Genomic DNA, 27,593 nt, shown 5'->3' on the forward strand with positions numbered 1-27,593 from the left:
TATCTCAGCATCTGTCAATAACACTAACTTAGAGATATTATCTAATAATGAAGTTTTTGTATTGAGTAAACTAGGTTATCATTTGGTCTTTTTATTGATGAAGTACTTAAGTAGAGGCTTCAATATAGACTCCCAAACCTTAATGAATTTAAATAATTTGCTTAAAATGATCATACAGGTATCTTTTTATTTTAATAAAAATGTATTTGTAGAGTAATGATATTTAGTGAGTACATACAATTTGTAATATTCTATAGCTATAATAAAATCTGTGTCTTATAAAGAAAGATTTAAATGAGAAAAGGATTTTATGCAGAAAATATAGTAGTATGCTTATGTATGCTGCACATTTTATTGACCAAATGCATGTCAATTTTTATACTTATGTTTTATTTTGCTTTTCCTATAGGGGGACTCCCGAAATCTTCCATTTTCTGAGAACGTTAGTGCTGTTCAAAAATTAGATTTTTCAGACACAATGGTGCAACAGAAATTGGATGAGATCAAGGACCGAATCAAGAGGGAAATAAGGAAGGAACTGAAAATCAAAGAAGGAGCTGAAAATCTGAGGAAGGTTACAACAGATAAAAAAAATTTGGCTTATGTAGACAACATTTTGAAAAAATCCAATAAAAAATTAGAAGAACTACACCACAAGTTGCAGGAATTAAATGCACATATTGTTGTGTCAGATCCAGAGGATGTTACAGGTATAGTACTTTATTTGATGTTAACATGGTTCTGTTAAGAACTGTATAGTTTTAGAAAATAATACATTTTGTGACATGTATAACTTTTCTAAAAGTATACTCCCTGTTTTTTCTTAAAGATATATCTTGTTTACATTCTGTTTAGAAGTATAGTGAGTTTGATGCATAAGAAAGTGAAAGGTTACTTAGAAATGAGTAACTCTTGCCTACTCTCCTACCCTTTGTCAGCAAACATTGCTTTTCCTACTGTTCTTTTCCAGTACTGTTTTGTATTGCTTTAACCGCATGCTCTTACCCGATGTATCCTTGTGATCAGCAACAGGAGCTTGCCAGATGACTTTTTCAAATTAAAAGTGTATTTTGTGAAGAAGAGCTGTTTTTATCCTTTGCAAATATATAATTAATCCAAACACTGACCCTTGTTCTGGTGCGCTAAACAGTTGAACCACCAAGAATACAGTTCAAAAACAAAAGCAAGTTTAAGCCTGACACCACTATTTGTCTTTTTCCAATTATAGAAAATATAAAGGGAAAAAAATCCATAATCTGAACCTAAGGGTATAATTTTTAAACAATAGAAATGACAAGATCTCACTGTTAGAAATGTTTATTAGTGCAGATATTAAAACTGGAAAAAGTACGTCTCTATCCTAGGCCATACAGTAGCATTGCTAACTTTTACTTGTATATTCCTTTAAATATAAATACGTATTAACGTGTGTATCCTATACTACGATACTTAACGCTTTCTAAAAGCTTCTCATTTAAAAAATCAGATAGAATTTACTGCCGTGCCTTTCTCCATGTACTTAGCAACTTTTCATATCACTATTATTGTTTAACTTCTAAATATCAATCATTGAAACTTTATATCTCGTTATGTTTGATCACTCTCGGCCTTTTGGCTAACATCAAGTGTAGTATATCTTGTTAAATTTAAAAAACATTACATTTTCCTTGCCTACATTTGTAGACCCATCCATAATTGTTCTTAAAACCTCTATCTTTGATATTCCTGTCTCCATATATTAACGATGTGCCTGCAAATAGCAGATTGAAAAAAAAACTTTAACTAATTGTAGTGACACCAGGGTAAACTACGATAGCCATTGATGGGTCTTAATAGAAATTTAGTTTGGTTCAAATACCCCAAGACCCCTTGGACCATTCCTTAGCTTTATGACTGTTCACGCTAGTTTGAGAGTACCATATACTAATATGATGGGTTGTCTACTAGAAAACCATCCTAGTTTAGTATTATCCCCATCTCATATGATCAAAACTGATTTATTTTATTAATATGGAATCAAAATCTGTGGTAAAGTGTGCTTTAGTGTAACCTTAACTCGTTGTAACAGTTGTTCATGAAAGTCTTCAAACATTGTTAGCTTGTGTTATATACACATATATAGCCACTGAATTCACTGCTATTTTATTTAATTTTTAATGTACTGCTATTTATAGTGTTTTCACAGTATTTATTTTAGATTCTGAAAAAAATGTAGTTTCCCTTATATAAATGAACTTTTCCTCTCTGTCAAGTTTCCTAATTTTTTTAAATTTAGAAATATCATATTATAACATCTAAAGTTATTCAGTTTACTTAAATTGTTCACGCAAAAATGATTATACCATTGCTTAACTTCTGATGATTACTGAATTCTTTTATCTATTTCTACCGGAACCTTGAAAAGTTGTGTATGTTGATATTCTATTTGATATAATATTTCGACCTTGCAAAAATGATGTTTAAGCAAGATATTTAAAAGCAAGATATTTAAACTGTATAGCCGTCAAATTCTTGTACAAAAAAGGCAATGATGTATGTAGATTAACATATTAAGCCTGGTAGACATTTTGCAAGCACCCATGAAAGCAAAGAATAATAATTAATATGTATGCCGGAATGGCATACCACATAATACTTTTCAGAGCAGTTGATGTTGGTGCCTGACTTCCACTACCAACTGCTCTGGGAAGGATCACATTATAAAGTCCTGGATAGAGTGGGAGAAAAATGTGGAACAGAACTCAAAGTCATAGCAGATTTGGCTTACTGGTTGGATAGACTATATGGCCTTTAGTTTGCCTTGTATGTCTAGAAATGAACTCACCAGCATTAGAATCATCAACCATGTAAGATCAAGGAGAAAGCTCAGTAAAATTTAAAAATTTGAAAAGATATTCAGATAATGGTGATTTCATTTGTTTGTAAAAATATATTTGTGGATTTTGAATAATTTTTAAATTGTTGTGAGGGACAGAATTGGCTCTTCTAAAAAACTTGCCAACCCTAATCTAGAACTTCTCCATCACTTCTTTATTCCTTTCTATACCTTCCCTAACTTTGATCTTGTGAACATGTGCCACCTTCTATTATTTCAGATTCACATAAATAACCCCTTTTAAAATTCTTCTCTTTAGTTCCTATATTTTGTCAAAATTAATTTGGATTATTACTGTTAAACTTTTCCTGACTATCTAATTATCCTTCTTGTGTTACTGTGGCTTTTATGTGTTTTATGTGAATTGTGTGTATTATTATACTTTGTTTCTGTACATGTTTACATCACTATATTTTGTGTTCTCTCAGGGTGACAGGTTTCATTCATCCATTTTCAAGGTTACTATAGTACCTGAAACTCAGTACATGTTTAGCTGTGAACAATGAATATCATAAACCAAGATCTGATATTAATTCATTAACAATTTTTCATTTAGTTGCTTAGCACAACCAAAAAATTGTCTTTTAGTTGATTAGCTTATAGAACAAAGGCTTAAATAAAGTTCTATCAAAAGCCAAACCAATCCAAACCCCCTGTCATTAAGTCTATTATTATTCATAGTGGCCCTTTTTAGGGTTTCTGAGGCTATAAATCTTTATAGGACTAGGTAGCTTCATGTTTTTCCTGCAAAGTGGCTGATGGGTTTGAACCTCCAGCCTTGTAGTTAGCAGTCCGACACTTGCCAACAACAACATCAGGGGTTCAAGTACATTTCTAGGAAATCCAGAAAATGGTCCATCTAATATGGACCGTTTTAAATATTGACTTGTAGAAAATTGGCAGAGAGATATTATGTAAAACATAACCTACTTCCACTTAATGATTTTTGAGTTCATTTGGAATAAATTTGACAAGTTAATTAAAATTTATATTTGTCTTAAAAATTATCCAACCAATGTTGGCAAGGGTGCAGAGATACTGGAACCTGTGTATGCTATTGTTGGAACTGTAAAATGATGCATCCACTTTGGAAAACAATTTGGCACTTTCTTAAACAGATGGAAATAGAAATATCATATGATATAGCAATCATTCTCCTTGACATATAGAGAAATAAGAGCCACAACACCAACAGATATGTGTACATCCATGTTCATCACTAAGACAAACATACAAACCACCTAAACATCCTTCAATCGAAAGATGACTAAATTAACTATAGCACATACGCAGTAGAATGCCACGCAACATTACAGATGAGTGGTGCATCTGCAAAATGCTACATAAGATGAATGCATTTGGAGACATTATACTGAGTGAAATTAGTGAATCGCAAAAGTATAAATATTCTATAAGACCCCTATTATAAAAAAATAAACATGTTTTGTTTGTTCTTTAACTTGGAAAATATTTGCAAAAGGCATATTCATACACTTGGCAATAAATCCCCTTCCCTCTGCCATTACTAATTTTCACAACATTAACAAAACAACACAGAATTAAAGCTAGTTCATTACTAGTTTAAGGTTAGCTGGCAAAAAACTTTTAGATGTTTACATTTTGGACTAAGCGTAAGCAAAATAATCGATTTTAAATTAAGTCTGGCAAGAAAATTCAAGGACACCATGTTTTGTTTTTAAGTTCTGTAAGGTGTGAATTGTTTATCCAGTTCCGCTTGTCTTGAGAGTACATTGCAGAATGAATGACTAAAGGAAAGAAGTGCAAGATTCAGTTGTGCATTGTGTAAGTGATTCCTGGATAATTATTCAGGACACTGCTCTTGATTCACCTCTGTAAGATCAACTATAATAATCTTTAGGCTTTTATTTTTCAGATAAAAGGCTTTTTATCAGATGAACTGTAAGATTTCAACTATGAAATTTTTTGGATTGTCTATAGTAATGCCAAGACCTGATCATTTGGGACTGTTATTTGAAATTTATATATGTTAAATTATTCTTAAGAGTAATGGGAATATTCTGGTCATGTTCCAGATACTCTAAGATTGCTACATGGAGATGATAAAAGTTATTATTAGCTGGAGTTGAATCTCTCTTTTGAGAAAAAAACCCCACAAACTATTGGATTCTTGTTAAACAGAGTGGTATCTAAGCCTTAGCTAGTACCTGAGCTCTGAAATGAAATATTTCAAAAGTTACCAGTTCCCTGAAACGGTCTCTTAATTACATCATCCCTAAAGAAGATAAGAGCGTGTCTTGTGTTTTATTAAGCACAGGGAGCCCTTGGTTTACAAAGGGGCTTCATTCCAATGACTCTGCCAATGAGTGGTTTGGGCACAAGTTCAATACTATCTTTAAAGTTTTTATTATTGTTGCTTTTTATTGTCAATATCTTTATAAACAGATGTTTTAAATATCTATAAGTAAACTTCTGAGAATGATAACATCAGCAAATTATGTATCACAACCTACATAGTATATTTTACTAATGATATAAGACGTACGGAAAACAAAATGATGGTTGTAAGTGTGGATTATCATAACTTGAATGTGGTGTAAGTCGGACACTACCTGTGTAGTTGATAATTTGTATAGTAGAAACAAACCGTCGATCAGATAAAGTAGTAATATGGAGTTACAAACACATTGTGTAGACATAGGCACTTCTGAAAGTTTTAGTGCCTCGATCACTTTTCACTGTGTTAGGAATTGAATTGTTCTCCCAAAGAGAGTCAAGGGAACAAATTAAATTTGGGCCTCAATAAGTTAAGAGACCAGTAAGAATTCAGCTCACTTGTCTAGGATTCTTACCGTATATACTTTTGAGTATAAGCCAACCCAAATATTCACTGAGGGCACCTAATTTTACCACGGAACTGAGTTAATGATTTGCTGAAAAACTAGGCTTATCCTTGAGTATATATGGTAATTCACCTTGGAAGCCAACATCTCAGTTGTAGCTTTAGAGAATATACTAAAAGCACTAGAAATAAGACATTTATTCTAAGTATTTTTAAGAAACTACTAACACATTCGGTTTTCACTCTTCATTTTGGCTTAGTAAATCTTATTCTTAGGGAGATTTTAAATACATTCTATGTTGTGTCAATGGCTAACTTGCTCAGTTATCCAAAAGATAAAGACTCATGTCCATGAAGAGGTGTCTCAGAAGAAAGGTCTGGTAGTCTGCTTCCACAAAATCAGCCATTGAAACCTTGTAGAGGACTCTGCTACTCTGACATACATACACACACACACACACACACACACATATATATATATTTGGTGCTGTAACAGATAGTTTATTCTATATACCAACACCATTTTGTACACTACAATTAAATAGTGGAAAAGCGGCCTAGTGCCCTCACTGAGTGGTCGAGGGCCAGCAGTTAGAGAAGACACTGTATTCGACATTCCAGGTTGCTGCCCTGCAAAGGGGACAGGAAAAAGCTGTGCCACTCTGCTGGTCCTTTGCTTCCACTTAGAGACACCTAGCCATGAGTCAGAAGTAACTCCGCAACAGGTGGTGGTGGTGGTAGAAGATCTGGGGACAGCCCCAAAGTTGTATCTAAAACTAAGATGTCTTTTCTCGGCATCACCTGATAATATTTGAAGGGGATACCCAATAAAAACCAAGATAAAGTTCCACTAGCCATGTTGTCGTAGTAAGCATTTTTTCCCACTAGGCGAGCATCAAGCAGCTCGCTCAGAGTTAGTGCACCCAGTGGCATCACCTGGAACGTTCTCTCTGGTCACAGTGATTTTTCTGTAAAAGCAATTTTGCTCAAACCTCATTTTTTGTTATGATCAATTTTAAGAAAACAGCATGCAGCAGTAAAATTTTGTTTCCGCTCGGGAAAAATGCCACAGAAACTGTTGTGATGTTGAACACAGCTTACAAGGACAGCGCTATGGTAAAAACTCCAGTGAACAAGTGGTTTTCTCCTTTCAAAAAAGGTGAAATGTCAAATGATGACAAACCTCATTCTGGACATTTGTCAACTTCCCGAATGGATGAAAATGTTGACAAATTTGTGCGTGCGTGCTCGAAGATTGACAAGGGATTTGAAGAGATGGGGTAGTTATCTGCATGATCTTGGAGCTCGGTTGAGAAATTTTAATAGAAGACTTAGGAATGAGAAGGGTCTCCACGAAATGTGTGCCTCGGGTTCTGGCCGACCAGGAAAAACAGTGTTGAATGCAAACATGCTGTGCTTAGAAAGAACAGCTCCGAAGTGACCCAGACTATTTTTCCCAAGGTCATTACTGGTGATGAGACATGGTGCTATTCTTATGACCCCGAAAGCAAACATCAATCAAGCCAGTGGAAGACACTATCGTCACCTCACCGGAAAAACAAAAGCCCAAGAAGTGTAATCAAAGATGAAGACGATGCTCAATTATTATTTTTTTTAATGTAAGGGGTTTAATGCATTGGGAGTTCGTTCCACTAGATCAGACTATTAATCAAGCTTTCTATTTAGAGGTTCTGAAAAGATTGAGTAACAGACTGTGAAGTGACAATAAAGGTCTGATTTGTAGCAGATCAGGCACTGGTTTTGCCACCATGACAGTACTCCTGTTCATGCAACTATCTCAGTGCACCAGTTTTTGGCAGAAACAGCATGCCTCTTACCCCACACACCTGACTCAGATGACCTCGCTCCGTGCAAATGCTTTTTGTTTCTGTGAATGAAGAGGGACGGAAAGGACGGCGATTTGACAACATGGAAGAGGTGAAGAAAAAAATGAGGGTGGTGCTGTCAGCCATCTAAACAGATGAGTGTGAAAAATGTTTGCAAGAATGGAATCACAGATTTGACCAGTGTATTAAGTGTAATTTGAAGGGAATAAGGATCTTTGGTGTGTGTGTGTTAGGGGAGGGGGTTCTAGGTTTTGGGGGGGTACCCTCTCATTTTTCAATTACTCCCAAAGACTTTTATTCTCTGCTTGATCTCCTTTCCCAGTGTTGTGATTTATAAAATTATGCCACAGAAAGTAGAGGGCGCTATCCTTGGTACTGCTCTTTTATCAAAACTCTCAGTTCGGGCAATAAAAAAAAAAAAAGGGAAAAACAAAAACAAAAAAACTCTCAGTTCTGTATATCCATTGTCTAATTTCAGACAACAGTTGCTTCATGTATTTTGTCTAGTTTTGTAACGGTTAGTGGTGAGAGAGTCATTATGACAGTAGCTGCTGTGTCATGACTAGAACTGAAAATACTTAACTCTTCTTGAACCATTTCAGATGTTAGCATTTCATTTGAAAATACTTTCTGACCTGGTACAACTCAATATCCCATTTTCACGGCTATTGGATTTATTTGTGCATTATTTTATTCATGTTTTTGTCATACATTGTTTGTTAACTAACAATCCATATTACATGGTTGAGAAGTTCCAAAGCAAGATTCAAACCCAGATAATCCTAACCACTACAGTATCTATATTGTGTGAATCAGGTCTTTTGTGACCCAGTCTGAGAACCTCATCGGTATGAAAACAGGAAGTCTCAGGTTATGAACATCCAATTTACAAACAACAACTACTTGCCCTGTTCTGACATGGCTAGAGAAGTAAAGCAGGAATATACCTCCACATTTTACAGTTTGGCAAATTCTGCACAGTACTTGGAATAGAGTATGTGACAGGAAAAAAGCATAGTGAGCCCTCTCAGGATCCCAAAGCGTAAAGTGAATTACTTGACAGGACTGTAGGTAGGCGACACGTTCAGAGCAGTGTGGTTGGCATCCATCCTTGAGCAATACTCGGTTCTGTGCTCAAAATTCAAGGGCCAGAGTTTGGTTGCTATGCAATGTGTAAACTGCCTCTGTAAGAGGGAGCTTAAGCTTCTACCAAGATGTAAACCCATAGTTTTCCCTTCTCAGCTAGCTTTCCAGTTCAGTGTAACTTTAACAATTTGAGTCTCTTCCTGTAATATTTCCTTAGGCCTGAAGGCCTGAACCTGGCATAACTGGTCAAAGCCCTGACAAATTTTAAGGACCTAGTAATGAATGGACTTCTTGCATGTTACTTAGAAAATGATCTTTTGGAATAGTTCATTCACAATTTGATGAAGTGATTGAAATATAAACCGTTCCTGAATTGGATCCAAATATTATTTATGTACCTTTGTTCTGACGGGTAAAATGTTGGCAATATCAATTTACAACAGTTACTTTCAAGATTAAGCCCTGGTGGTGCTGTGGGTTAAGCATTGGACTGCAAACCACTGCCTTGGTGATTCAAATCCATCAGCTGATCTTGAGGAGAAAGATGAAGCTGTTTGCTCCCATAAAGATTTACAGTCTTAGAAACCCTATGCAGGGTTGCTGTAAGTTAGAATCATCTCAGTGACAGTGGATTTGACTTGTTTTTTCTTTTTTGCTCTTTGTATCTGCTTGCATATGTATTTTCATATGTGTTTATAGTTATGCTGTTAGGTAGGTATGTATATACCAACAGCATCAGACTAGCTGCTTGTACTAGGCTACTCCATAGCAGAATTAGCATAGCACAATTAAGGGAGGAGACTGCAGAACAGAACTGACTGTTCAAATCCACGTGATGCCATCTGTTAACTGGATGATAGTGGGCAAATATCTTAACGTCTCTGTGCCCTAATGTTTTCTGTAATATGGATGTAATTACTTGTCAGAAGGCTGTTTATGAGAATTAATGAAGCTTTTTTTAAGCACCTCAATCAGGTTTTGTACATTGTTATATATACATGTATTTTTAACCTATTTTGTAAAAGTATCTAACAGAATCTGTATTTTTATGTATTCATTAAAACTTTTTTTGACAGTTTGTGAATTAGTAATCTTTTAAAAATACGTAAAACTTAGATATATGTATTTGTCAAAAACCAGTTAATCAAACTACCTTAGGTTTCAGTTGGAGGTTTAAGCATTTTATTAATGATCCTTGGGGTTTGTTATCACCTGAACCAGGTCTTGGTAAAGTAGAAACTGAGCTGCTAGTTTTCTTACTCTTTATTTTACATTTTGTTGATAAAGCCCCAAATTATAAACATCCTTGTGAGCAAAAAGTTAAGTTATATGGTAGATTTCTTATAAGTATTTCAGTATTGGATCCTCCAGAGTAATTATAGGTCTGTTCTTTTTCCCATAAAAGATTTTTATTACTTACTTAGGTTTTATGATTATGGGTTTTTTTTTAGTATTGCTATATAATTTTTGTTGAGAATTTTGGGTTTCTCTAAGACACTGTAATCCACACCCTCAACTATTTAATATACGTCTAGTCAATATTTAAAACACTTTGCACTGTGATTGAATATCCTAGTACTAGAAAACAAAATAAGAAATTGTATCCCTATATGCTTAAGTTATTAGTAATTAATATTATCACTCTATTTTTACTTAGTTCTATTTATGAAGAATTGCTGAATTAGGTTTTGTATTTTTTGGGTAGGCCTTCTGATTGCTTAAATCAGGCAATAAGGACATTTAGTTTAATTGTTGAATAGATTAGTTCAATTGACTTGATGTAATTTTCTGATAATAATATAGGTAGTCTCTGCAGGTCAAGATTGAAGATTTGTCCTAAGCTGTCTTAAAGTTGAATTTGTAGGTAAGAGGCATGCTGCATCTAGCCTTACTATAGTGCAGGAAAAGGAACCCTGGGGATGCAGTGTGTTGAAACGTTGAACTGCTAACCACAAGGTTGGTGGTTGGAACACACTAGCCACTTGGAAGGGGAAAGATGTGGCTGTAAGCTCCTGTAAAGTATCGTCTTGGAAACCTTAAGGAGCAGTTCTACTTTGCCCTGTAAGATACTTGTGAATTGAAGTAGACTCAGTGGCAGTCGGTTTGCTGGTGGTTTTTAATAAGAAAAGACGGGAAACCTCAGTGATTTAAAATCTCCATGTGCAGTGAGTGAAAGTGGTTGAGATGAAGAATTTGTTGAGAAGGAGATTGGTTCAATCATTTCAAGTACTAGTTATATATAAGTTAGACTTTCATAACCTAAGAACTTACTGTGTTTTTAAAGACCTTCAAAAAGAATCACCTGATACTTCTCATTCAGCAGATTTGCTTCCACAATGCCCCTGACAGATGGTTCTGCAACTCTTCCTGTTTGCAATGGTTAGATTATGAAAATGTCAAACTCCTACAGTTAGGTGATTGCATGTTCATCTCAGATCTTCTAATTCCTTGTTTTGGGGAAATATCTTCTAATTTTAAATAGCACTTGAACCTACTAGTGATTTTAATAAAATATTTAATTGACAGATTGCCCAAGGACTCCAGATACTCCAAATAGTGACCCTCGTTGTTCTACTAGCAATAATAGATTGATGGCCTTACAAAAACAATTGGATATAGAACTTAAAGTAAAGCAAGGTGCAGAGAATATGATACAAATGTATTCCAATGGATCATCAAAGGTAAGTAACATAAAGAAATGTAAGTATATATTTTAAATGATTTACATAGTCTACCTGGACTTAGTGATCAAGAATACAGATGAAAGAATAATTTTTTTTCAGTTTCATTATTTGAAACCTATCCAAATTTTATGAACTATAATTCTTAAGTTAATTTGCTTAACATGCACACAATACAAGATTAAATCCAAAAGTATTGGTACTAGGTAATAGAGCGTCAGATCATACATATACAAGTTGATTGCATTTAAAACATGGTTAAGCATAATCCTGTGGTCAGTAGAGGGCTCCAGAGAGGTTCTCTCAGTGGTACACTCCATAGGTGCCTTCCAAAAAATAAGTGAAAGATAATAATACAGTCTTGTAGGATGAGCTTATCCTTTCCCCCAAACGGTTTTATTATTGGCATGTAGTTTACATCTCATACAATTCAATATTTTAATCCTTCAATCCTATCAAGGAGAATTGTGTAATCATTACCACATCATTTCTAGCACATTCCCCCTTTCATTATTTACTTCCAAATGCCCTTTTACCTCCCTGTAGCTCCCTCCCATCCCCGTATTCCCTGTGTCCCCTTGTATCAGTTGTTACCATTGTGCATGCACTCGTCCTGTGCATCACAATAATAAACAAAGTCGCACTAGCGTGGTAAGGATAAAATCATCATAGCACAGATACAAAATTACAAGTCACGGGTGAGAAGGAAGAGAGCCCCATCAGCATTCAAAAAGCCAGAGAAGAGAGTTCTGTTTGCACACAGCAGAAATTCAGGTCTTGTCTGTAAGGTGGTCACCTGGCCAAGTATTGTGTTTGATCCAGCATCCTCAAGATTACAGTGGTCTCTGCCTGATAGTAAGGCCATTTGAGACCCTTGCCTGTGGCCAGAGCGGATCCTGCCAGGAGCTCAGTCTGACTAGATACTCTGCAGGTGGGTTTGGGCTCCCACCGACCCCCACAGCCCTCCACAAAGTGGGTGTTTAGAATTTTAGCTCGGATGCTTTTCTCCTTGCCATATTTGTATTTGGTAATTGTCATCTTTGGATCACACAAGCTGGTGTGCTTCTTCTTTGTGGACTTAATCGATTCTTTGCTTAGATGGCTGTTTGAATACAGGGGCCAGCTTTATCTTTCCATCTGACTTTTAGCAAGATTGAAGGTAATGAAAACAATTTTATATAATGAATAATAACTAGATATGCGTGTTGGATTTACTAAGACAATTCAAAGCACAAGGTCCAATCAAAATAGTGGCTATCAAAGAAATGTGCTAGGCTAGTTAAATTCAAAACAAAGTTTATGGTGATGAGGATTTTTCATAAGGATAATATTAATAGGCTTTCTCAGAGGACACGGGATGATCACGAGGACTTATTAGGAAGAAGTTTTATAAAAACAACACTGCACCGGTGAGAAAAATAGAAGGAGAGTTTGGAGGATTTTTTTTCCCCTCTCCATTGCAACAGTGCAGTTGCCCATTCTTCAAAGGTAGCAAGGACTGTCATTTAAGAATTCCATTGGGAAACCATACTTCATTCACCCTGCAGCCCTGGTCTTGACCTTTAGTCCTTTTTTGTCCCCCAGCCCAAGTAGTATTGAAAAGGCACACAATTTGAATGGCTTGAGGGTGCCAGAGGGGTTTTCCGGGTACCCTAGGAGGGAGACCAAGATTCCTTTTGACACAGTGCTAATTGAAGTATACGGAATTCTCTGGGGAAGGGTTAGAGAGATGGATGCACTACTGTCGGAGAGGATATGTTGAGAAGCAGTAGCTTGACATTTTTGGTATTTTTGTTTCGTAAGGGTTTGTATGATTTTGTAGCAATAGTTTTTTGATATATCCTCAAAGTGTCCTAAAGTTAGTATATTTTAATATTGACTATAAAGTAATGTTTGATCGTGCCTTATTTGATTTTTTTACAATGGCACGAAAATTCAGCCTTTCTTTGTAGCATCCAACTCCATCAGGCACTCATAGGCTCTGTAATTTTGGATATATGGTATGTTATTTATTTTGAGCCATATAAAAACATTAGCAGTTGCATTACAGAACTTTTGTTATAACTTTCTTAGTTAAAACCTTTAAAAATTAGTGTCCTAAGGCTAGATTTGTTGTTATAGTGTTACATAAAATAAATTCTTATTTCATATTAGATCAAGTTGAAAGTTAAGAAATGAATGATTTCATTTTCGCCAGAGCTTATAAACTATTTGAAGTTTTAAACTTTGCCTTAGTTAGCATCTGGATGAAATATGATTTTAAAGAGAACCGATTGTAATTTGGAAATCAGATTCATTCATTACATGTGTAGTTATTTTACTTTAAGATAAAAATATTATTTTCTTAAACTTCATCATTACAAGAATCCCTATTACTATAATGTTTAGTCCCCACAGTTTTCTTAACTTACCTCAGCTTTGAAAGGTTACTACAATGAGTGCCACATAAAGAACTAATGAGCTGTAAGAGCCCCAATAAAATGATCTTCAAAACAACAAAAACCTCCAAAGAAATGATAGTAATTATCATTCACATACAGTTCCACACTCACGTAATACTTTAAAACAAGTGTGGGTTGGCAAAGGTGGCCTTGGCCTCTCTACTTAACCCTAGTGTCATATTCTACAATCCACTGGAGATACCGGATTCCAGAGACTTCAGTTTGTCTAATAAGGAACTAATTAGCGATCTTTCCTCCGTGTATTTCCCTTCCTTGTTTATTAGTACCATTAGCTACTTAGTCTCATGATTTGAAATGCCTGAATTTCTTAATTTTTTTTTTTGGTTCATGGAACTCTCTTATCTTCAACTCACTCAAACCAAACACCGGCCTCAATATTGTCTAGTTGATTCTGACATCAAGCAACACTATAGAATAAGGTGGGAGTGTCCCTTTGGGGTTTTGAGGCTTTAAATCTTTATGGGAGCAGACAACTTCATGTTTCTCCCACAGAACAGCTGGCAAAGTTGAGCCACTGTCCTTGGGGCTAGGAGCTCACTGCAGAGCCCACTACACCTACAACACCCACTACTCATTCCTTATTCAGTCAGTTAGCCTCCAGGGCTGTAATTGTACTTTTTTGTTGTCATTAGCATCTCTCTCTTCCTCTTCATTAGTCATCTTTCAACTAGAGTATTGCAGTATCCTTAACTTTGGTTCCTCTGCCTCCAGTAACACTAATATGTGGAGTTTAGGTTAGAACAGGCACTTTGACGTCTGGCAAATCTTTGTTCATCTTGTGGTCATTCACTACCAGTTTTTGTCCAATATGAGTCTCAGCCTTTTCAAATGTATAATCAGGATACTGATACCTACTCTGTAAGATTGTATGGTGGTTAGGAGATTTAGAAATGATTCATACGAAATGCCTAGCACAGAGCTCCATAAATGATGGGAATATTTGCTGATGCTGTTATTATTAGGTGACATGGATCTTCTTAATAGATAGTGAAATTAAGTGTATTTTTCCTTGTTGAAACAAGTTTTCATTACATAATAGAAGTTACTTTTTGAGGAAATAGAGGAAAGAACCAGGGAGCAAAGGACATTTATAAGAGGTCTAAATACAGGCATGTACACATGTAAATATATTTATATATAATAAGAGGGGAATAGATCTATGTAGTTACATCTATATGTTAAGAATTAAGGTTGCAGATGGACATTGGGCCTCAACTCAAGTACTCTCTCAACACAAGAACACTTTGTTCTAATAATCCAGCATCCTGTGATACCTCCCCGACAACGATCGCATAAGACAAAATGGGTGCATAAGCAAATGTGGTGAAGAAAGCTGTTGGTGTCTGGCTATCAACAGATACAGTGTCCATGGTCGTAAAGGCTTGAAGATAAACAAGCGGCCCTCTAACTGAGAAGCACCAAAGCCCCCATGGAAGCTGCACACCAGCCTGTGTAATAATGAGGTGTTGATGGGAGCAGGTATCAGGCATCCAAGACACAGAACAAAATCATACCCAATGTGAATGGCGGGTGGTGGTGATGGTAGGAGTGGGGTGGAGTGGAGACCCAAAGCCCATCTGCAGACAATTGGACATCCCCTCAAAGAAGGGTTACAAGGAAGAAATGAGCCAGTCAGGGTGCAGTGTGGCACCAATGAAACACACAACTTTCCTCTAGTTCTTTGGTGCTTCCTTCCTCCCATTATCATGACATCAATTCTACCTTACAAATTGGATTAGACCAGAGCATGCACACTGCTACAGATAAGAGCCCGCAACACAGGGAATGCAGGATAGATAAACCCCTCAGGGCCAACAATGAGAATACAGATACCAGGAGGATAAGGGGATTGTCGGGGGAAATGGGGGAACGATCACAAGGGTAAGAGCCCCCAATAAAAGTATTTAATTAGGAAAAAATGTTACTTTTTGAGCCTCAAATCTCTTTTGAATATTAGTTTAAAGTATAAACCTTTCCCCTTTAAAATAAGTTATGCTCTTTAAAGAACTATGTGGGATCAAATTAACAACAACAACTCAAAATCTTAGGTGGGAATTTTAGGGGGCAGTTAATATGTTAATAATAAAGGACCAACTCAGAAAAGGAGGGTTAAAATGGTTGTACAACTTGAAAAATTTAGTAAGTGTCACATTTATTATGTGACAATTGTAATGTAGAAACTTGAGTTGTTTATCTTACTGTGTATATTCTTAACAGAAATTAAACTTCTAAAAAATATGTCACCTATAGCAAACTTCATTGATTCTATACCACTTGCACATTTGAATACTTGCTAAAGTGTCTTTATAATGCCAAAATCAATATTTGTATTTTTTTATAGTTATTTAAAGACGTGCAGAGCAGAGAAAATTTTGAATTGCCCAATGAAACATTTTTCTTTACTAAAATACCGTCCTGTTTAGAGAAGTGGTTCTTAATCCATCTGGGGGTTATAGACCACTTTGAAAATATGGTAAAACTTGGGACTGTCATATATGTATCAATATGCATTTGCCGTTTCTATACCTTTGAGGAATTCATGAGCCCCTCAAACTAATATGTCAGATTTAAGAGCTTTACTCCAGAGAACGTTAGCTTGGGTAATTTTAATTTTATAGCAAGAAAAATATTTAAATCTCATACTAGACGTCAATACTAAAACTGGTAGTACAGGAAATACCAGCTACCCCATAATAAATGTTTAAAGTTAAGGAAGAAGTACTCTTATCAAATATATCAGTAATATAGAAATTCAAACTCATTATAATTGAGGTGATTCCAACTCATAGCAACCCTGTAGACATGGTAGAACTGTCCCTGTGGGTTTCTAAGGAAATAACTCTTCACTAGAGTAGAAAACCTCATCTTTCTCTCATTAATATATGTGTTTGGGAGTGTGTGCATGCATGTATATGTATAAGAAACATGAATTTTTCTAAAAATAACAATATTTAATGAAATATGTCATATACAATTAATTTGATAAAATCATAACCATTTCAAAAAATTTATTTATGTCTTATATGCATTTTTCTCTTCATCTCAAATTTCATTTAGTGGGGTAGGTAAATACGCTTTATGGCTTTAAGCAGAGATTTATTGTCCTCTTGATTTCAGATCTTTGTCAACCAAAACAAAATAATTGCCAAGTAATTTATATGTTGAAATTATTTAAGAAATATCTAATAGAACATGGAAGAAATACTGATTTAGAGACATTAAAATCTTTACAATAAATCATTTAAGAGTTGAAAGGTAGATTTCATAATAAATACTCTTTTCTAAGTATATTTTAGAAATTATTTATAGAACTTTAGGTTGGAGGATTCTAAATAACCTGCCCCATTACCCCTAGGAAAAAGGATAAACAAACCACCATTAGTAAATATTGCTTCACTCATACTAAATTTTCTTCAATAGCAGATCCCTACCAAAGGAATCTTAACTAGGCGGCTTGTTTTGAGAGATTTATCATACCCAAAAGACAAGCCATAAAATTTGTATAAAATTAAGTGTTTGGCATTTTATCATATAAAATATGTGGAACTATTAGACTTTAGCAAGGGAAATGAATGAAGTTTAAAGTGTGTAGAGTTGACATTTCCCTCAGGCTTGAATTAAAGAAGGTCAAGTTTACAGACAGCAAATTCAATTAGGTTTTCGCAGTCTGCATTTCAGGCTAACCATGCTTGTCCCATTTCTAGCAGTAATGAAAGCAAAGAGTCAAGTTATTTAGGGAGAATCAATATGTGATGGCTAGATATAAGGACGAAGCAGGGTCAAAAATTATTTTTGTATTAATTTCTGTGTAACTAGCTAAAACAAACCAGGAATAGATGAACATTTAGGGGCCAAGCACTCAGTGCTAATAACACATGCGCCTCATAGCAGCACCTTACAGGACAAAGCAATGTTATAGACAAAGTAGAACTGCCCCGTGTGCTTTCCATGGATGTAAACTGTTTCAGAAGCAGAAGAGCAGCTTGTGAGCTCAAATCACCAACCTTTAACCACTGCACCACCAGAACTCCAAAATTTAGGCATAAGAATGTTTAATTCAGTGTGGCAGTGAATTAATTCAGTTGTCTTCAGAACTTTAAGCATTTGTATTTTTTTATGATGAAAATTATTGTACATGTCACTACTTGACTGAAACTTGTAACACTACATGACTGCGCAAGGTTTACCCCAGCTATTTTCTGACCCCATCTACTAAGATACTTCCCTCCTCCTCTGGCGTCCTGCGGACCCCTTTAGCGTACCAAAACACTCTTACCTGTAGCCTTTGCACTTGCTGTTTATGGCTCTGCCTAGCAGTCTGTTTCCAACATGTTTTCAAGGAATTCTTTCTCACTCTTACAGTCTCTACTCAGAGGCTATCACATTACCAAGTTCTGTACTAGCATCTTCTGTATCCCTCCCTTCCTTGTCCTTTTTACTACTTTAGTGCTATCTGAAGTGATATATTACAGGATCGGTCTCTTTATCTTAGGCTTTCACAGTCTAATCTAAATTTCAAATGAAAGGATATTTTCTTATGTATCACTGTGTCCTTCTTGCCCAGAACAATGCCTGTTGTATTGAGGTGGTTTGCTACAAATATTCAATACCAATTTGCTGAAGATATGCATACTGTTACACTGACTATTCATTTCCATTCAACTTCCGTTGGCCTATAGGCCCATAACTTTATACAGTGCTCTTCTGAGTTTATGACTTTATTTTTTGATTGTTAACACAAAGATCTGAGGAATAGGATACAATTATTTTATCCTACTACCTAAGGAGTTGTGGACTCTGGCACCTCTTCATTGATGGGAAGTTGTGGCTATAAGCAGCATTGATTTCACACCAATCTCTGAGTGCTTGATTAAGGCATGTTGAAGATGATGTCTCCTGATCACACACTCACGTAACAAAACGAGCTATTCAGTAAAACCCAAGATTCTTTATATTTTCATGTATATTTTTGTTTTAAATGTTCCCAATTCTATATACTTTCGCTCATTTGGAAATACCTGCCAATCTACACACATACCCCATTCTCTAGTTTTTACCATTCAATCTTGACATATTCCAATCTTACCTATTTTTAAGCTTCATGAAACCTTCCTGGATTCTTTCATCTAAATTTGACTCCAGGTCATTTAAATTTTTCTTTGGAAACTTCAAAATTTTTTATATAGAAAGTAAGATTAAAAAAAGAAAGTAATCTGTAAGTATGAGATGAATAAAGATAATAATTGACTTGTTTCTGAAAATGTGTCTGTGATAAGTTTTTTGTTTTATTTTTATAATAGCCACTTTCAGTTGCAGAACAAAAATAGTTTTTAAATGAAACAAATTATATGTATGATTTGAAAATATTTAAAAATGTAAATTCTTTTTAAATTGTTTATTCAATATAAATTTATTTGGTATTGTGTGGTGCTTAGTTATCAATATTGTAAAAAATCAGAATTCACAACATTGTGCTCAAGCAGACAGTCGATTGAACAGAACAGTGGGATAGATTGACAGACGTGCTTGAGGCTGTCTGTACTCTGAGGATTCAAGTGACATTGCCACTTGCATGACCTAGATATCGATTGTTGCTTAGTGTTAGAAAAGGAGTCCTTGTGGATAGTGGGTTATGAGTTGGGCTGTTAATCGCAAGGTCTGCAGTTTGAAACTAGCTACTTCACAGGAGAAAAGTGAGGCTTTCTTCTCCTGTAAAGATTTACAACATTGGAAATCCAAAGGGGCCAGTTCTACTCTGTCCCAGGGTTGCCATGAGTCAGAAATGATTCCTTTCGTTTATTTTAGTTACACAAAATGTGTCCTCAGTGTACTCCATGGGCGGGCCTATGGGTTCAACGTGATAAAACCAATCTAACATGCCAATTTCCCTTATTCTTAAATACTTTTTATAACATACTAAGATGGATCTAGCAGTTTAGCTTAGTTTAGGCCACTGCATAATCCATGTTTCAGTGAACCAAATAAACTATTAGATACTTTTTTGACCTCTCAAGTTGAAACACTGAATGAAGGAGCTGTGCCCATATCACGACACTCAAACGGATTCAGCTTTATGTTGTATATCATGATCCCCTTAATTATCATTCTCTTATCTATCCCATAGGTTTCTTGTTTGTACATACTAGAAAAAAATTCGGAATTCCTTTGAATTGTAGCATGCTTCTTCCCGTGTCACACTTTATACTTCCCTGATTGTGGTTCACTAAGACTCCAAGTCTAGTTGTGGTTTTAGAAGCAAAAGTGAATTTTGGTGATGGATCCTGGGAATAGTGAACAAATGCCTTATCAGGCATCTGCCTCGGGTGATGCTCCAGGTGCTATCTCAGACAAAGGCTCTTTAAAAAAAGCTGGGTTAATGCCATTTTAGCTTGAACTTGGATCTGAAGCCCTGGGCACAACACTAATGTCATTTTGTGTAGCAAAAACAATACCAGCCTACCAGCTTCTGTATACTTCTGCTAAAATCACAGAAAAAAATATGCACTCACTGTGCGACTTGTCTCCTAAGTATTTGATCTGTTGGTGTGGATATTATGCCTATTTTATCTTGGCACCTTTTACCAGGCATTAGTAGTACTCACCTTTTTGCTAGAGACAGAATTATCAGAGTCTGTAAGACTGTCTGTAAGGGGAGAGAAGCAATTCAGAAAACTCATCCCTAAGATTTTACTCGTGGTGTCAAGTGTCTCAGTCTGGGTTCTCCAGAGGAGCAAAATCAATGAAGTATGCATATATTAGTCTATGCAAGAGATTTATTTCAAGAGAATAGCTCACACAGTTGTAGGAATGGGTATGTCCAAATCTGCAGATCAAATGTCGTGGTGAAGGGTTCTTAACTGACCTGTGGTTGCAGGGACTGAAAACCCAAAATTGGTAGGTCACGTGACTCACGTCCTAGAATTTGAGGTCCGAAGCTAACAAGTGAGGTACAGGATTCAGAGAGAGTTGTGCCATGTATATAGTTACATTATCTTTTAAACCACTAAATAAGGCCCTGGGGAGGTTGACAGATAACCTTAACTGTCACAGTCAATATTTCTTCAATGTGTAAAAATAGTTCACGCATACTTCCAACTTTATCTTTTTACCTTTTAAATATTAGCTACTCAAACACAATTCACTGGATGTCTTAAAACATGAAGTTGACTATAAAATGCATCGAATACTACTTGAACGAATAAACTGGCAGTGTAGTAACTGTATATTGCTGGTGACAGATAATATCTAAAGGCAGTTTTAAAAGCTTTCATTATATTTTGGCATCTGTGCATATCCTTCAAATATCTGAGTGTGGAAACATTCACTTGCTATTAAAATTAAACAGAAATACTATTTGTTACATGTTATGTTAAAATAAGAAAGGTGTAGTTCTAAAGAAGTGAGTGACAAGACTGTTCTTTCACACAGAGATAACATAAAAAAAGATCAGATTGATTGAAAAGTGTTATAGAAACTGTTTACTTAAATTTTGTACTTAAAAAAGTCATTTTATTGGGGGCTTATACAACTCTTATCATAATCCATATGTACATCAATTGTATAAATCACATTTGTACATTTGTTGCCATCAAAACATTTGTTTTCCACTTGGGCTCTTGTAATCAGCTCATATTTTCATTTTTTTCCCTCACTCCCTCCCCACCTCCCCCTCACATGACCCTTGATAATTTGTTATTATTTTATCATAGCTTACACTGCCCACCATTTCCTTTCACCCACTTTACTGTTGTCCATCCCCCAAGGAGGAAGTTATATGTAGATCCTTGAAATTGGTTCCTCTTTCATCCCACCTTCCCTCCACCCTCCTGGTATCACCACTGTCACCACTGGTCCTGAGGGGATCATCCGCCCTGGATTCCCTGTGTTTCCAGTTCCTATCTTTACCAGTGTACATCCTCTGGCCTAGCCAGGTTTGTAAGGTAGCATTGGGATCATGATAGCTGGGGGTGAGTGGGGGGAGAAAGCATTTAAGAACCAGAGGAAAGTTGTGTGTTTCATTGATGCTACACTGCACCCTGAGTGACTCCTCTCCTTCCAGCTATCCCTCTGCAAAGGGATTCCAGTTGCCTACAGATGAGCATTAGGTCCCCACCCCACACTCCCCCTAAATTTGTACTTTCATATTAGCACTTCATCGACATAAGGTACCCTGTGATAGTTTTTGTTTTTTTAAATGAAAACATTGCCAACAAAAGTTTCGTGTTTTAGATAGCATTGTCCTAGTTTTAAGAAGCCCTAGAGCAGTGGTTCTCAGCCTTCCTAAGGCCACGCCCCTTTAATACAGTTCCTCATGTTGTGGTAACTCCCAACCAAAAAATTATTTTTGTTGCTACTTCATAGCTGTAATTTTGCTACTGTTGTGAATTGTAATGTAAATATCTGACATACAGATGTATTTTCATTGTTGCAAATTGAACATAAAGCATAGTGTTTAATCACAAAACAATATGTAGTTATGTATTGTGAAATATTTGTGTTTTCGGATGGTCTTAGATAACCCCTGTAAAAAGGTCGTTCAACCCCCAACGGGGTTGCAACCCACAGGTTGAGAACCGCTGCCCTAGAGGCACAATGGCTACATACTTGACTGCTGACCAAAGGGCTGTCAGTTAAAACTGATTCCATTCTCCATGAGAAAGATGTAGCAGCAGTCTGCTTCCATTTAAAAAAAGTTAGCACACCTTAAAGATTTACAGTGTTGGAAGCCCTATAGAGTAGTTCTACATAGACTTTTAGGATGATCAGTAAGTCAGAATGAACTCCAAAGCCTTTAGGTTTAGGATTGGTTTATCCCAGTTTTACATCTAGAATAACTTAAGGTATATAGAACAATACACAAGTTGTGTAGTTATTGTTAGTTGTCCTTGAGTTTTCTCTAACTCATGATGGTCTTATATATACCAAAACTAAATGTTGCCCAGTTCTGCATCTTCTTGATAATCATTTATATTACTCAAGTTTATATAGTAAAACAATTTAGGCCCTAGTATATATGATTCCAAAATATATTTGGCCTATAGGATTATGAACACTAGAAGACTAATTATTTTCCTCAATGTAGTCCAGTCTCAAAGAAATAGAAAATGTATTTCAAATCTTCAGTTTCATGTTTCTGATATTGAATCGATGAAAGGATTAAAATACTTTAGTTTTAAACTTAGATGAGTTCATAAAAGTATAATATGTCATAGGCAAATACCAAATTCAGGCTAGTATCCTTATTGGTGAAGCATAATTAGCAGATATATTGTTCTGCAAGGGCAAAGTGTAATTCATAATTTAAATTGATAATTAAGGGATTTATTTAAAATAATTTTATCTGACTCCTTGGTGTTAAACTTATATATTTTTATTTACAAAACAACACCTGGATAGACACTCCTTTTTAAAAAAGTGACTAACTTTCGAGGCAGAAAAGAAATTGAAAAAATTTTAATAAATTTGTTTATATTTTTCCCCACTGTTGAGTAACCTGAGTTTGGTAAATAACCGAATATATTAGTTTCTTTTATATAACAGTGATAAACTTTTCACACACATTTCCTTTTCTCTTATTCCATGTTATATGTGTCTTCTGTTTATTGAAATGAAGCTTCCTTTCTGATAATTTTGTGTTAAAGTCTAGTCTTGAGTCTTCTGGAAAATTAAGATGGATTGTGTGCTATTTTAGTTTCATTTTATCCCTAGTGATGGAGTTCTTTACAGCTCAGGTGCTTTCTGTTAACCAAGAGGTTGGAAGTTGGAATCTACCCAGAGACTCCTCAGAAGGAAAACATGGCGATCTAATTCGACAAAATCAGCCATTGAAAACCCTGTGGAACACAGTTGCCATGAATAAGAGCCGAGTCAATGACAACTAGTCTTTACCTTATAACAGCAGAGGTGGCTCATCGGTAGGCTTTTCACCTTCCGTGCAGGGAACTCAGGCTTGATCGCTGACCAGTACGACTTGTACACAGCAAGCACCAGCTTTTCAGGAGAACTGGTGTCAGCAGGGCTTGTATGCTAGGATGAACTAGAAAAGAAAAGTCTTGGTAATCTACTTCTGAAAATTACCAATAAAGCCTCATGGATTTCTTTAGTTTAACTTCTAACTGATCGTGCAGGTGGTAAGGGCCCGGCAACATTCGGTCCATTGTACGTGGGGTTACTCTAGCTGGCATCCAACTTGATGGTTGTTCCTCACAGTACCAGTGCCTTAGTGATGAAAGTATAAATGCCTCAGCAATATACAGTGGTTGACTTTGCCTGTGAATAAATTACTTAATTTGATGTTTAATTTTATATATCACTTATTTTATGAAGAGAAAAACCTCCTGGATTTTGACAACTTCTAACTCTCCAAGCAAGAGATGACATTTTCTAATACTTAACATGAAGTTTTTCCTTGATTCTTATATTTTCTTTAACTGTTACAATAACAAATTTAGTAGCTTAAGAAAGGGAAAATATATTAAAGTGAAATATATATTTCACTTTGTAATTAGAAAGCACTGGTGACACAGTAGAGGTCTGTAGTTCTAACCTGCCAGCAACTTCACTGAGTAAAGACCTGGTGGCAGCCTAGGAAACAATATGAGGGAGTTCCACTCTGCCCTGTAAGGTTGCTATGAGTCGAATTATCTAGATATCTCGTCCTTGTAGAAAATTTAGGGGGAAATCTGTTTCTGCTTTCTTTTTAGCTCCTAGAAGCTACCCATATTCTTTGACTATGGCATTCTTACTCTATCTTCAAACCTAGCAACTGTTAGTTCTTACATCATATTTCTCTGACTTCCTGTTGTGCCTCTGCCTTTCATATGTAAGGACCTTTGAGATGATAGCAGCCTACTTTTAGAATACAGGATACTCACCGTAGTTTAAGGACATCCTTAATTCAACCAGCTACCATATTTAGCCTTGCCATGAATTTCTCAAGCAAATTCATAGATTCCTGGGAACTGAACACAGGCATCTTTGGGGGACATGGTATTTTTCAGCTATTGACTAACCTACTAGAAGAGATTGATTCCAAAGAAAGGTTAACCAACAAAATTCACATTATCATTAATATCACATGTAAGTATAATTTTGTGAAAGATAATTCACAACCATTACAGTAGTACATTGACTAGTAACTGTCAGAAATTTAAGCTAAGTTCAGAAGGAAACATGGAACAAGGGAAATTGGCTAACAGCAGAGAACACGAGAAAGATTGTAGGTGTTAAAATAAATTATGAATTACCTCATAAAGCTTAATTTCAGATCACTTCATTATGATTATACATAGTAAGAGGGTACTATATGATTTAAGATCTGGAAATGTGTGTGCTGGAGTTTATCCGAATACCATGCTTACTCAGTCAATATTCTAAACTAATAATCCAAAAAGCTGGGTTTCTTGAAGAATGCATGCAGCACCAGGATTGGAAGATTAATAAATGACCTATGATGTACAGGTGATATAACTTTGTTTGCTGAAAGCAAAATGAACTTAAAATGTTAATAAAAATCAAACACCAAAACCTTCAGTTTAAATAAAGCAAAAATCCTCTTACTTAAATCAGTGAATGCCAGTGGAAACCATAGTCAAGAAATAAATAACGTAAACTGTATTTCATTGGGCAAATCTGCAAAAAGAAACTTTAAAAAAATCCAGAAGAAAAGAGATTACTTTCAGGACTGAGGTATGCCCCGCACATACCATGGAATGAATATTAAGTCGCTTCCTATGTATGTACAAACTGGACATAATACATAGGGAAGAATGAAAAGCAATTGGTGCCTTTGAATCATACTTTCTTTTTTTTTTAACATTGAATACACCTTGAGTTGCCAGAAGAACAAGCACTTGGAAGAAGTCTTAGGAGAAGTATGGCCAGAATGCTCCTTTGCATTGAGGATGATGAGGCTATTGATCTCATGTATTTTGGCTTGTCCCTGGAGAAGGACATACTTGGAAAAATAGAACAAAATAGAAAGACCTTCTGTAAGTTGGATTGACAATGTATGTAACAGTGGATTCAAACCCAGCAACCACTCTGAACATAGCCAGGAATTAGAAGCAATGGGACAGCATCTGACAGCATTCTGCCTGCCAGATGTCACTTAATTCAGAATCTTTCTGGAAATCTTAAGAGAGAGTAACGGTTTATTCCATATCATTTCTTCCTAATTCTTTTGAGGTTTTACTACTTTTACAGTCAAAATTTTTCAGGACTATGAATCTTATTATCAATATTTATAGAATCAGAATTTAAGGTAACAAAGATATCACCTATGATTAGCTTATTTTTTTAAGGTTCTCACTCATGAAGCTTCCTAAAAAGATTTTGATGAGATTTAATGAAAGAGTGGATGAAATTATATAATATTTAAGGTTTAATCATACTCAGGTATTCATTGCATACAGGTTTATATCACATACTATTGCTGTGAGAAGGAGAATCAAGGAAAATTTGTTATGTTTTATGTTACGCTATGACAAGTGAGAATTACAGATTAAAATTTTGGTTGTGGGTGTTTTGGTTTTATTTGGTCTTTCACTTTGAGAGACTGATGTTCTCTCAAATTCTAAATATTAAGTAACATTGTTTCCCTTGTTTATTTCCCTATAAGCTTATCGGCTCTTCCCCCCCTCGTGTAAATGTATTTTATAGTGTTTAGAGAAGTTAACGTTCTTATTTAACTTGTTGCATTTTAAAAAATATTATTTAGAAGCTATGAAAATATCTTCCATCTTTGTCATTGGCTTTCTTTTTGCTGTTATTTTGTTTTTTACTGTTATTGTTTTGTTGGTTTTGACTTCCTTTTGTTGTTTTATTTGGCTTTGCCTGGTTTTTGCGCTTATTAATGTATCTGCATGTCTTTCTAGATAAGATAGGCAGGATAAACAATTTGGAGATGAAAAGAACAGGACCAATGGTTTTGGGGGATACGGGAGAAAGGAAGGTGGGGGATACCAACCCAGGGACAAGGGAACAACAAGTGAACTAAAACCAATGGAAGGAAGGATGTAGGATGCCTAGTGGGGCTCAATCAAGGGCAATGCAGCAGCAAGGAATTACTAAATCTGAATGGAGGCCAACCATGATGGTGGGACAAGAGGCAAGTAAAAAGGAAATAGAGGAAGGAACCAGGAGGCAAAGGACATTTATAGAGGCCTAAATACATGCATGTACATAGGTAAATATATGTATAATGAGAGGGGAATAGAACTATGTACTCATATCTTTATGATAAGAAGTAAGGTTGCAGATGGACATTGGGCCTCAACTCAAGTACTCTCTCAACATGAGAACACTTTGTTCTAATAATCCAGCATCCTGTGATGCTCATCTTCCCAACACAATGACTGAAGATAAAGTGGGTGATAAGCAAATGTAGTGAAGAAAAGTGATGTGTCCCGCTATCAAAAGATAACAGCATCTGGGGTCTTAAAGGCTTGAAGATAAACAAGTGGCCATTTAACTGGGAAGCACCAAAGACCACATGGAAGCAGCATACCAGCCTGTGTGATCATAGGTGTTGATGGTATGAGGCATCAGGCACCCAAGACCCAGAATAAAAGCATCTCCATGGTGAATGTGGGGAGGAACATAGAGTGGAGACCCAAAGCCCATCTGTCGACAAGTGGACATTCCCTCAGAGAGGGGTCACAGGGAAGAGATGAGCCAGTCAGTGTGCAGTATAGCACCTATGAAACACACAACTTTCCTTTAGCTCTTTGGTGCTTCCTTCACCCTGCTATCATCACCTCAGTTCTACCTTACAAATTGGATTAGACCAGAGCATGCACACTGCTACAGATAAGAGCCCCC

The 27,593-nt window shown here is 35.8% G+C and overlaps 1 protein-coding gene across 1 annotated transcript in view; it reads left to right on the plus strand.

Moving 5' to 3' along the window:
* Positions 1 to 27,593, plus strand: part of PKN2 (protein kinase N2) — a 132,901-nt gene that overhangs the window by 45,530 nt on the left and 59,778 nt on the right. Inside the window, exons 2-3 of the mRNA XM_075558070.1 lie at positions 410 to 710; positions 11,156 to 11,310. Of these exons, the coding sequence (XP_075414185.1) occupies positions 410 to 710; positions 11,156 to 11,310 (456 nt within the window). The remainder of the gene's footprint in view (positions 1 to 409; positions 711 to 11,155; positions 11,311 to 27,593) is intronic.

The sequence above is a fragment of the Tenrec ecaudatus genome, chromosome 1, assembly GCF_050624435.1.
Source record: "Tenrec ecaudatus isolate mTenEca1 chromosome 1, mTenEca1.hap1, whole genome shotgun sequence".
NCBI lineage: Eukaryota > Metazoa > Chordata > Mammalia > Afrosoricida > Tenrecidae > Tenrec > Tenrec ecaudatus.